At 39.1% G+C, this 12,996-nt stretch overlaps 1 protein-coding gene across 7 annotated transcripts in view; it reads left to right on the top strand.

Annotated features, from left to right (window-relative positions):
• Nucleotides 1–12,996, top strand: part of pald1 (phosphatase domain containing, paladin 1) — a 68,906-nt gene that overhangs the window by 12,495 nt on the left and 43,415 nt on the right. For 2 of the 7 annotated variants that reach the window (XM_015399503.1, XM_015399504.1), the window contains exons 2-9: nt 4,738–4,923; nt 5,120–5,222; nt 7,817–7,996; nt 8,346–8,513; nt 8,589–8,749; nt 9,947–10,022; nt 10,737–10,891; nt 11,025–11,121. In XM_015399503.1, coding sequence (XP_015254989.1) covers nt 4,751–4,923; nt 5,120–5,222; nt 7,817–7,996; nt 8,346–8,513; nt 8,589–8,749; nt 9,947–10,022; nt 10,737–10,891; nt 11,025–11,121 — 1,113 coding nt within the window. In that variant the 5' untranslated portion in view covers nt 4,738–4,750. Of the gene's footprint in view, nt 1–1,789; nt 1,938–4,737; nt 4,924–5,119; nt 5,223–7,816; nt 7,997–8,345; nt 8,514–8,588; nt 8,750–9,946; nt 10,023–10,736; nt 10,892–11,024; nt 11,122–12,996 lie in introns of those variants that run through there. The other 5 variants (XM_015399506.1, XM_015399505.1, XM_015399501.1 and 2 more) reach the window with 4 other exon arrangements.

Raw genomic sequence — 12,996 nt, 5'->3', positions numbered from 1 at the left:
ACTGATATGTTAACGTAACAACAACTTTAATTCAATTCATTTTAATTATATATAGCTTCGGCAAATGCCATCTCAAGGCACTTTACAGAGACAATACATTCAGATTGTTTAGGAAAACAAGTTGATTGCAGTCATTGACTTGCAGGACATACTCCTCCTGGATGAGGTTGTGGCAATGATTATTGCTTGCATTTTGTCTTTGACTCTTCAGCAATCCCTGCCACTGAGCATGCATGTAGCGATAGTGGAGAGGAAAACTACCTTTTAACAGGAGGAAACCTCCAACAGAACCAGGCTCAGCGTGAGAGGCCAACTAGGGGTCAATGAGATAGAATCAGACATACGAAATGCAGCACATATACAAAAGGTAACTGATAACTAGCTCTACAGTTGACCCCGTCCAGGAAACACAGTCAGGCAGACAAGCTGATTTTCTTGTGAGAGGATGAAAGAGGGCATATATAGTCAGTCACAGTAAAAGAAACAGGACTACCCTGGAAAAAGGCCAATCTCCAACATCTATAAACAGATATGTCGATGGCGGCAGCACAGCTGATATTTCTATCCAGGATGGAGTCACAAAGTTATTTTTGGAACTTGACATATACAATACTGCAAAATGAGAGAAAAGATATAGAATGAAAGAGAATGAGAAAAAGTGGTCCCAATGTCATCCAGTACCCCAAACATATAGCAGCACAGATACAGAAAATAGCTCAGGATAACCTAGCTATCTTAGATGAGGTATAAGAAAGGTAGAGACAAAATAGGGCCAACAACCTGCCAAATAGCAACCCAATCATTAAAACTTTCCTCCATTGCTGATCTGTGGTCAGTGCTATTTTGTAGCCTCTACTTCCTGATTATTACAGCCACGTGCAATGGCATAATGTGGACGACAATGTATGACTACATTATGCTTTGCGTCGTTTTTCTTACTAGTTATGATCTAAAGTCTGTTCCACCAGTAACTATATAAGGCAAGGCATGTTTAGTTGTATAGTTTAGTTCAGTACAAACTCAATTCAAAGTGCTGTAGGACACTCATTTGACATATACCCATTTAAAGGGTATTCTCTTGTCAAGAAAGCCAGGCAGTGCAGTCTGAGACGCATACCCTCTTTGTTTAGTAGTGGATTCCTTCTATATAGGATGTAGCTAAAAGGGTTCAGTTTAGGTCAGAAACGCAGGTGTTATTATTAGTTGACTGCTTTAAATAAATTGGAAATGTGAACCGTAGTTTAGGTTTCATACTTTGTGCATATGTTGCAATAGGCTCTTTATAACAACTCAGACCATAAAGAACATGTTTCTCTTTTTTGTTGAGTACAAAGATGGGATTCTTTCTTTGTAGTTTTTGCTGGTAACTCATGCGATGCAACTAATACCAACTTTAGATAATTGCTCTGATGAGTGATTAAATAAAATCAAAGCATTTTACTGTTATTATCCTTTTTACAATTATGTTGGTTTGCATTTATAGCCTATAGTATTGTGCTTTACTCTGAGAAGTACACTAGTCTTTTTTTTTGAGCACCCTATGTGAACGGACCTAAACTGTCATCTGGCCACCAGATGTACCTCGACTTCCGTCGGTCTCCTCCGTAGAGACACAACTCTTTTGCTTAAATCCACTTCCCTACTTCAGACAGGAGATAGCACGCAGCAGTGCAGGACGTTGTCTGAAAACTTTGATTTTTTTTCCTTCTCTTCCTCTTCCTTTTTTTTTTTTCACTGAATGCCAAGCTGTCAGGGGCTCTGATTTCCCGCGAGGGGTGTTTCCCACCATCTAAGGGGGGGCGGGTGACGGGATTCCAGAGAGGAATATATTTCTTCTTTAGATGGGATGCCAAGTTCTCACACTCTTTTGGGACCATGGCAGACAACAAGCAGCAGAGAAAAAGCTCTGGAAGCGGAGATCGCTCCCCGTCTCATTTGTAAGAGATCAGGTTTGAGTTGATTCTTGAGCAGAAAAGTTTTTTTTATTGTTTTTTCTTTTTTAATGGCTGCAGATCTTTGGCAGCTGGGAGGCTTCTGGTATGTGGCTAAGACTGAAATAGATGTGGGAAGCTGAAGCAAAGTCCTCTTTTAAAAAAAGGTTGCTTTTGTGGAACATGAGGTTGGGACTTTGTTTGTTTTTACTTCTTCATTTAGATTGTCTAAAAGCTGCAAAAGGATTTAAAACTGTGTCTAGAGACAAAAAACAAAAACAAATAGTTTTTTTTCTGCTGGTTTATGCTTCAGCATTGTGGATCTTTTTATTGGCTTGAAAGCTTTTCTGAGTACAAGGTTGATCTACCCACTGATCTCCAGACGCAGCAACTAAGAGAGTGGCTGTGACTCATCTGGCAACCCTCTCTACGTACAGCCAGGGATGAATTTTATTCAGAGCTCAAGATCCAGCAGAGAGGCTTTCAGCTTTAACAGCAAACATTCAGCTGAGCTGTGCGACAACATGTTGATTTTAATTAAAACATGTATAGGGGTTGTGAGGATATTTTATATTCAAGGTCTATCTACAGTTTATGTGTTGCTTCTGACTCTCGGGGTTTGTTTATCTGCAGAAGCTTCTGAAAAAGAAAAAAAAAAACAGTTTTATGTTTTTTCAGATTGGAGGAGACCCGTGACAGGCTCGTGTCAGCCTCCGTTTCAAGTTTTCTTGGGTGCTATAGAAGTATTTTAATAGAAATATATCCCTCCATTTTAGAATAGAAGACAATAGTATTAAACTTTCATTTATCGTCTCAGATTGGGGAAATTCAGCTGTGTTGACGTCAAAGCCAGAAATAAAAAATTACAACAGATTGTAAAGTAAAGTAAAGGAAAACCCCCAGTCATGTTACCATTTGGCCTAATCAGATTATGTCAAATTATGTGCAACATAGTGCAGGAAAAAACAACAGAAAATTCACAGAGACGAAGGAAAATCTGCAAATGTCAAGAAGGGAGGTAATGCAAGTGTATGCTTGTTAAAGTTTAGATTTTTGGATTATGTGAATTGCAAAAAAAAAACCTAACATTTTTACATATTGTGTTATATTTGGGTTGTTTATTTTACATTTATTTGCTCATTTATTTACCATACATCTGTGATTCTGTTGAGAAAGCTTGTTCCATGCTGGGATTGAGAAAGCCGAGGTTTTCATTTTGACAATGTGGTTTAAAAATCTAATCTCCTGTAAACTTGCTTGTAAAACAATCAAGTTTCAAAAAAAAAAAAAGAACATTTAACACAAAATGTTTGCAGTTAGTTAGTGGTATCAAACAGAGATAGTTTATCAGTTATGAGTAAATTTCTCAGAGCAAAATGTGATGAAGTAATCTAACATTTTGTAATATCAGTTGAAGTAATATCAGTTATGGAGGTCTAAGGCATGCAGTAGTGGGGAAAAAAAAAAATCCAGATTTTGAAAAAACTAAATCTTCATAAACCAAAAAAAGGATTAACAGAAAAAAAAATCTAATAATTCCCCATCCCTAATTTTTTTCTTTTCTTTTTTTTTTATCCCCACGGCATCTAAAATAGTATTAAGTATAATTGTTTTCCAGGGTATCGATATTGACTTTGAAATGTTAGTATTGTGACGATCCTACGAGTAAAGACTGAATCTTTTTCTGGATAATCTCGAGCTAAACTTCCTCAATTGTGTTTTTTCTCTATTTTTCCCCAGATGTTTTAAGTTTTAAATATTTCTGACTTATTTACATTGTTGCCATGGTACAGCCAATAATGCAGATATGAATTCAGACATAAACTTAAAAAGCTACGTTTGGGGAAATATATGAGCGATCGGGGAACTTAACCTTGTTTCATGATGTTAAACATTTTTCAACTTCAATCTTTGCTCAGTCAACAAGCACCATGCTGAAGCTGCTCATTTAAACAACTTTAAATGATTTAAAACATTATTAAAAAAAAATTCACCCTGCAACAAATAAAATTATTTCTCGTTCAGTGTTAAAGTAGTGGATCTTTAAGACACTTTTACCAAAATCCTAACTTCCTTATATAACTCAGCTTGATTTTTTTTTTTTATCTGTTTCAATGCATACTTAACAATTGTTCACATAAAACTCTATGAAATACATTGAGGTCTGTGGTTACAATATGAAAAGTTGGGGTAAAGATGACAACATTACAAGCAGCTGAAAGAGGAAGGTTTATGATCAACCTTCTCACATCCACCACAAGTTTTACCCCTTATTAGAACGCTTTTGATCCGTGGTTTCCATGGTAATGAGCCACACTTCATCCATTAAGTGTTTCAGGCTGACTTCTGACACCATTGTTCTCTTTCAAGTGCCCTGCATTATTATCCATCCAATCATCCATCAAGCCAGCTACCAGACCTAGACATTTTTTTAAAACATATCAATATTATCAAAAAAACAACTGTTAGTACTCTGCATACAGCAGCTAAATAAAAGTAAAAATTGTTCAGAAATCAGTGAATTTAACATTGAAAACTTAGGATGCAACAAATTAGAAAATAAAAGCTCATTGAAAAAGGGAGCATTGAAAAAGCATAAAAAGGGGATGGCTCAAACACAAAACCCTTTTCCAAATGGAGAAATACCCAGTAAGTATTTTTATTCATGTGTTTATTTCAGCTTAATATAAGGAACCACCCCTTTCTCACATGTTAGACATTCTTAGTGTCTCTTTAGACCCCCTTAGGCCCCCTTGTTGTCGCTTTTTTTCTCTGTCTCTGAGTCCCACTGTGATGTCATTCGCAGCAGCTTGTGGAGCATGGGTACAACTGCCAGCGCTGCCCCACAGCCTGTTTATGTAGCGCCGCCGCTTGACAACGTCCACGCCAACGGGATGGCCGACAGCACTATGAGCCCGTTCCACACGGTCAGCATCCACAACAACAAAGCCAAGTCCATTATCACCAACAAGGTTGCACCAGTCGTCATTACGTAAGTCCCTCCTCAAAGCTGCGTTCTCACGGTTGGGTGTTAATCCTGTTTGAGCACTTGGGGTGCCCCCAACCCCTCGCCAAACAAACTCCAAGCATGTTTGCCTCTGTTATCATCTCGTTTGTCTGCTTAGGCAGAGCAAACAGTAGCAGATAATTAAACTTACCCCCTTTTTTGCAAACATGTTTTTACACAGATATAACTGCAGACAAGAGTTTCAAATTCACGATGAAATCCTTAAAGCCAACTACAAAGTTGGTCGGATATCAGACGCCTTGCCTGAGCACTACCTTGTTAAGGTAAGGACGCCTCAACCTACCAGCAGTTTTTGAAGTGAAAACAAGCTGCTGCCTTATCACAGAAAGCCGTGGAGCCAGCTCGCCTTGTCCTCTGTGTTTGCCGTTTTCACATCTACGTGTCCAAATTGCAGAGCTGTGTTGGAACATTGTCATTCGTTTTTTTATGATCAGAGACAGGGATTGTAACAGAACTTTTGGCACCCCCTTATCAAGTCTTTGATGTGCACTGTCACCTCTGCTGCATACACAGTTTTCTACTGTTAGGCTTCTGTTTATGAGTGGGAGAAGATAAGGGCATGTTTGACCAAGAAGAAGCATCCATTTTGACTTTTGAACATAAAAATATATGTTGTATATTAAATAAAATAAAAATAAAAAGTTATCCATGTAAGGTACTAAATGAGGTTAAATCTATACATATAATCTACACAAATAGCTATCTAACTAATTCTAGGTTGGCGTCCTAGTGGTTGGGGCATAGATTTTGGAATCCTGAGGTTCTTAGTTCGAGCTCCACTCCCACACACTGCCACATCGGATCTCTGAGCAAGACTCTTAACCTGATATATATGGATATAAAATGCTAAAGTATTTACTCCCCTTAAAAACTTTTTCAGATTTTTACTCTTATAACTATAAGCAGTAGCTCCAACAGACACTGTATACTGTGTGTGTGAAGCCGGGTAAACACTTTTTAGCCATTTTCGGGACGATTCTCCAGTCGTGCGAGAATTTTTCGATCGGGCAGAGTTTCAGCTTGATCGTGCCTAGTGTAGTATACAGGGTGTAACGAGGGGCAATCAGTCTGTCACGACCACCTCCCGATCAGGAGAGGGCGGGAGAAAGTCAAACATGTTTGAAATTCAATCGGCCGTCGTAAGAATCTCATCAGAGCGTCAGGCCGCACAGTGTGCATCGTGAGCTGTGAACTTTTAAACCCTGGGAACGGATTTTAATGAAAATTTTTATCAGAGGTGTCCATCATGCCAAGGAAAAATCCTTAAATTATGCTGATGATTTGGATCATCAGCATAATATTAGATTCTCTCAAACATTGTGAGATAGGGATATTTGGCGGAAGAAGCTGTTTCCCCCTAAACCACAGGGTGGCAGCAGAACTCAAAAAGTCCAGAGGTATTTTACCGAAGATAAAAACACAAAAGGGAAAGCTGTTGATTTGTTAGCTGGATCAATTGAAAACTTATCAATGGATTTTATTGGATTTTTTATTTTATTTTTACCAGAGGTGCACCTCAAAGGCTGGTTATGCTCCTGCAGCAGTTTGTCGCAGTGAGCTGTTGGCAGGTATGAAGCTGACATTTTTGATTTATGCTCAATATTGAAGTGTGGTCTGTGGTATGTTTAGGGGAAAATCACGACCTAACTGTGGGTCTAGATACGGCCAAGGCGCTGAGGAAGTGGGGGCGAGTTTGTCCGACAATGGAGGGACATGAGGGCAAAAAAGAGCAAGGATCCAGGTGGAAAAATTGTTTCAGCGTTCTCACACACCTTGCTCTTCCAGCTGGTCCAATTTCACTACTCGTTTTCCGCAATCATGGTCAAACAAACAATACAAGCCAGTAAGGTACCAAACAGGAAATACGCATAGTGTAGAGTGGATGTGGATTTGACCAATCAGAGGCCTCCTGTCTGCGGCACTGTCTGCAATCACCTACAGTTTGGAGGAGGTGCAGCGGGTTGACTGCGGAGGGGGCGGGGACGTCTCTGCGTTCACCGCGACACCTACGCAAACGACCTATTTTCGAAGTATAAATCAGCCTTCTTGCCTAGGAACAATTCATTTAAATTTGGTAATGATAGAAAGACTGGTTGTTCAAGGCAAGGCAAAGGTATTTGTATAGCACAATTCAGTACAAAGACAATGCAAAGTGCTTTACATGTTTAAAATATAGGAAAATAAAACAGAATCAAAGCAAGTAGGAAAAAATAAATAAATAAGATAAAATAAAAAATGCAGAAACAAAAAAGAACATTAAAAAGAATTGGACTAAAGAAAATAAAAAAGTTGAACTAAGGATGTTTCAGTTGTTTACCTAGAACAGTGGAAGGCAATCATAAACAAATGTGTTTTTAGTCTTGATTTAAAGGAACTCAGGCTTTCCGCACTTTTACAGTTTTCTGGAAGTTTGTTCCAGATAAGTGGAGCATAGGAACTAAATGCTGCTTCTCCATGTTCAAAGAGTGCTGCTTGTAAGCATCTGTTTATCATTAGAAAATGCCTCTTTAACTTGAGTAATTCATTTGGTCCATTATGGTGTCTTTCTAAATGTTTGATTGACTTTGGTATCGATTTTACACACCTAAATCACTGTTTTCAAGCTTATCTTAATGCCATTAAGACAGGAAGATACATTCTTTGTAGGGATTGGTCTCATAGACCCACTCACGAAGTGCTGAAGTGTACACAGCAGAGATTTACGCTGTTGAGACAACAGAGCAACCAGTTTGTGTCTGCTGTGCTGTTTCCTGCTCAAAGAGAAGGTCAGGAACTTGGGAACTGAATAAAAAGAAGAAAAACAAGTGAAACTTAATAAGGGTCATGCCCTCTGACTCATTCAGATGAATGATTTCAGGGCGAATACTTCATGGTGCAGGATGTGTACAGCAAAGCGGATGTTTTAAACACAACGGCCAGCTATGGAGCGCCCAACTTCCGGCAGGTGAAGGGATCCTACCCCCTGTATGGAATGGGTCAGCCGACCTTGAATGGCTTCAAACAGGTTCTCCAGAGACTCCAGTCACAGGGACAAGAGGTGATCCTTTTTTGTTTATTTTTAAACAAGCATTTAGCTAGAATTGAGGGGCTCCTTGTCTTCTTTTGACACAAACGATTAGCAAATTAGAGTGTATGTAGCTCACCGGGCCTCTTTAGCTCAGTTTTGGCTGTAAATATGTAAGACATTGAGTCTCCAGTCTCCATTTGAAGAATTTATATGTAACATTATCATGCTGCGGTTGAACTTTCCATTACAAAATGTTTAAACTAAATTATCAGCTTTAACATTTACCAGGTTGAGTTAAACTATGAGAAGTTTTGCATTTGGATGATGACAGCAAAGCTGCACACATCCACTGTCTGATGTTTTCTCTCTTTTCTCCAAGCAGGAGATTATTTTCTTCTGCGTGCGAGAAGAGCCAGTGGTGTTCCTTCATAAGGATGACGACTTTGTGCCGTACACCCCGCGCAGGAAGGAAAACCTACACGAGAACCTTCACGGACTTCATGGCGAGGAGACGGTTGAAAGCCTGGAGCTCAGCATCAGAAACGAGGTTACAAAGATATTCACTTTCTATTCAGGAGAATAAAAGGATTTTGGACGTGTGACAAAGGTCGTGTCTTTACAGCTCCACGACTTCGCAAAGCTCAACGAAAACGTCTTCTACGTTTACAACGACATTGAGTTCTTTAAGGACGAGCCCCAGAAGATGTCCATAACGTGTGAGGAGGACATCCACGTGACAGAGGAGGTGTACAAGAGGCCGATGTTCACCATGCAGGGCTACAGGTTGTTTATTTTGCTTTTCCACACAGCATGGAGCTTTTTTTTTTTTGTTTCTAATACGTGTCACAACAAGGTTAGTGGAGATGTTGGGGGAGTGGTTAGTGGTTAGGGCATAAAGCTTGGAATCCTGAGGTGACTGAGTTTAGCCCCACTCCCAGAGACTGCCGTTCTGGGTTCCTAAGCAAAAGACCCTTAGCCCCACACTCCTCCCTGGGTGCTGCACAATGGCATCCAACTGCTACCCAAGGGGATGGGTTAAATCCAGAGAGTTCATTTCGTTGCTCCGTACTTGAGAGAGTGTAATGACAAAAAAAAGCTGATAAAAAAAATATGTTTTGTTGAAAGATCATGAAGGAGACTGTGGTCAAAGAGTGCTGGGCAAGCTTGTTAATGAAAAACTGAGTGGCAGAAAAAACTGGCAAATGCTGCAGTAATTCATGGAAGAGATGAAAGCTTTACACAGAAACAGACTTTTACTTTTCTAACAAAAAAAAAAAATCTATTTAAAATCGGATTTTTAGATAACATCTCTTAGATAATTTAACAAAACCTATTCCAAAAAGCATCAGCAGAGCCTTATATAGCTTGAGGTAAAGTAAACTTTCTGTTTTATCAAGCATTTACATCTGTTGTCCTCTGATTATTGCATTAAACAACCTGCTCATACTCCTATTGATCTTCCACACTTAATAAAAATGTTGCTGGAACAGTCTGGCTGCTTAGCTTTGGTGCTTGACAGGAGAAGAAGTTAGACTTTGCAGAGCCTGAGTGGGCGGTCAGCTGTTAAGTGGTCAAGCTCAAAGCCAGCCAGTACCAGTCAGTAGCAGATTGATTGGTTCGTGCCCGCTGAAGATGGGTGCATCCTGTTTGTTGATTTATCGACACGAGCGGCAGTCTTCCGTCGAAGGGACAGAGGTTTCCTTATTTTCAGAGAAGCAAAGTGCTTTGGTATACAGTGCCTACCAAAAGCAGTCATACTCTTTCCACCTTTTCGTATTACATTTTGCTGCTTTTAAATGAACAACAGTAATCCTTTAAAGCTGAACTGCACTTTCTCATATTTGCTTGTGTAAAGCTGGTTTTTCACCCTGACAAAATAAGTGAAAACCTGAGTGTTTATATGATACAAGCCCTGAGCTACATAACAATGCTATTGATACAACAAAGGCTGCAGGTTCACCTCTGGGGTTATTATTACAGGTACTACAGATTACCTTTACCAATGGAGGGAGCGCCACTGGAAGAAGATTTTGACGCCTTTGTTAACATACTCAGGGTAAGTATATGTAAAAATGTCAGTCCAATAGTTAAATCTGCCTTTTTTGGCGGTGCTCTTCTTGTTGAATCTGGTTGCCACTGAAGTTATTAATGGCTGGAGTATTGCAGGGTGTCTGCTCTCTGTCACTGATGTGGAGAGAAGGTCACTTTGTCTTTTATTTAATCCACATTTAAATCCGTCTTTCACATGCAATTAATCATGTTATAAATATGATTAAAATCAGAGAAAAAAAAGAGCCCGCAGTCACTTCATGTCCGCTCCTCAGTCATCCTTTCGGCCTGGTTTCTGTCCTGCCCTTCACTTACGCAGCATGTTCTCTCCGTCTCATTTTGCCCTTTTTTGGAATGAGCAGCAGCAGCTGATTCCGCTCCAAGTGGTTGGAAAGTGGCTCCTTTTTTTCCTTTTCTTTTTTATTTATCGTCTTTTAATGAGGTGCTTTATCGTCTTAGTCAGCCTTTTTGTAAATCCCTCTCCTATTATTATTTTCAGGATACTAACTCATATAGATGTAGCTTAAGCATGCTTAATCCTTCCCACTGAGAATATTTAACTTCTTAAAACTTCAGTTTTCTCTGTCAGAATGTAGTTTTTACATCACTGTAGGATTGGTTTTATTCTTCACAGTCATATTTGATCAGCACAGATGTGCTGCTGTTTCTCCTCATGGCCTATTTTCAGTGCTCCTCTCTTTTCTGATGTGTTGTGTTGCAGGAGAGCCCCAGCTTGTGTCTGGGTCACAATGCATCCAAGCTGCCGCCTACCCTCCTCTTTGGCTGCCAGGTTGGCGTCGGCCGCACCAACCTAGCCATGATCCTGGGCACGTTAGTCATGAATAGGCTCAAAGGGGACTCAATACAGCCACAGCAGTAAGACCCCCCCCCCCTTCCCCCAAATTGCTTTATTGCATTGCATTGCCAAACTTTAATAAAACAGTGCCTACAGAGATTTTAGTTTGTCGTTTATTTAAATAGAATGTGGAAAATGTGCTTTGTGTTGCAGAGTTGAGGAGGGAGTTACCTCAGAGCCAAGACCACTATTTCAAGTTATCCAGAGTTTGATCAACAAGCTGCCTAATGGTCAGCAGGTTATGGAAGAGGTAGTATTGCACACATCTGCAAAAAGAACAAAAAAACACAGGAGAGTGTGGCTGCAGCCTGGGAACCCTTTATATCACAGCACCCATCTCATCAGCATTGACTGCTGAACTCAACTTTTGAAAAACTTGCTACATATCAACTTAACTTGACTTTTTCTGGGTGATAAGATCCCCATTATTAAGTGTTTCTCTTGTTTTTGGTGCTTTGTCATATAGCTAGTTACACACTGCAAAAACAATCTAAAATTTGTGAAAATTTCTTAAACTAAGGCTATATTCACACAGTGCAGGCCTTAATTTTTTTGGCTGAAATCCGATTGTTTCACATTTCTAAATATATGCGACCTGTATGTAATCTACTGTGTAAACTGCATTCATAGAGCTTTACTGTCCTGCGTGCGCAGTAGAGGACGCAATGGCGTCACAAGTTGCCAGCATGCTCTGTGTTTATGGAAGTTAACAAGAATGGTAGTGCTGGAGCGCATCTAGCGATCTTTCATTTTTTTCTTCCTTCTTCTGTGTCTTTGTTGAGGGACCTTTGTTGAGTAATAATAACGTTCAGGTGGGATGAATGCGATCTGGCCGTTCAGACACAAGTTTGAAAAGATCAGATACGTGTCGGATTTAGGACCACAAAGCCAAGTGGTCTGGGTTGCATTGGACAAAATCGGATCTGTGTTGTTCAGGCTGTCATGAAAAGATCAAGGGTCCATTTTCTAGACTTAAAATATGGGAAACTCTAAGTTTTCAGTTTCACAGAGTTACCTTAACCTCTTTTTCAAGAGCGGTAGTAACATTCATCCCAGAGCTAACCTGGTTGAGAGCAGGCTTTATTCACTTGTCCTTTATTCACTGTCCTCTGTCTCAACTCTCCTTACAGCCAATCACGTTGTTTTATTTCCTGATTTAGTCCGATTTTTTTATAGTCTTGTGCATTTAAAAAAAAGGAAATAATTCACTAGGTGTGTTAGACACATTAGCTTTTAAAAACAAACATTGCATTGCAAACTTTTAACGAGGATCTTATTAAAATGTTATTTATTAAAGAAAAGAAAATTAAAATGTTATTTATTTTTACAGTACATGAAGAACTACTGAAATTATATTCAGATTACAAATAAATAGATTGATAAATTCCGAGGGGGAAACTACTTTAGGATTAGTATTCACTCAGAGATAACAACCTACTGAGTCTACTGGCACAATCTGAAGCCATCCTATGGGACTGATAACTGCAAATAACAACGATTTATTGGGATGATAACATCCGAAGCAGCTGGAAACAGCCACTTAGTATTTACTGTGTAAAAGAAGACAGAATCAAACAGATGAGGAACCCCATGAGATGGTGAACCGCTCATAACTATTAGAACGTTTTTACTTTTCATGTTCACCTGCTGCCAGATGATTTCACCTAAATAGATACTTTGATCCACTACCATTCGGGAAATAAACCCGTAAACTCGTTGACATATTATAACCTAAAAAAACACACAACAAATAAAGGTTATGTGTAATGTGAAGTTTTATTTTGAAAGGTAAGAGCTTGGGGCAAAGTTCATCGAATGAGAGCTTTGATGCGAGCGCTATGGTGCTGAAGGTCTCCAGGATGCAGCTATATAGTCTTAGAAAACATAAAAAAATACACATTTACAACTGCAAATCTGTTGGGATGTGTATGGCTTTATTAAGTTTTTAGAGTAATTTGGAGTGTTTTCAACCAATATAAAATTTTGCAACATTATGGAGGTAATAATTAAGGCAACAAAGACAAAAAATGTTTTTGAATAATGGAGAAAAAAAATTATCAGACAGCTTTCATTCGAACGTGAGGAATAGATATATTAATATATATATATATATATATATATATAT

This window comes from Cyprinodon variegatus, unplaced genomic scaffold, assembly GCF_000732505.1.
Source record: "Cyprinodon variegatus isolate N-32 unplaced genomic scaffold, C_variegatus-1.0 Scaffold1019, whole genome shotgun sequence".
NCBI classification, from domain to species: Eukaryota; Metazoa; Chordata; class Actinopteri; order Cyprinodontiformes; family Cyprinodontidae; genus Cyprinodon; species Cyprinodon variegatus.
Note: the sequence above shows the minus strand (reverse complement) of the source record. Positions and strands in the feature narration are given on the sequence as shown.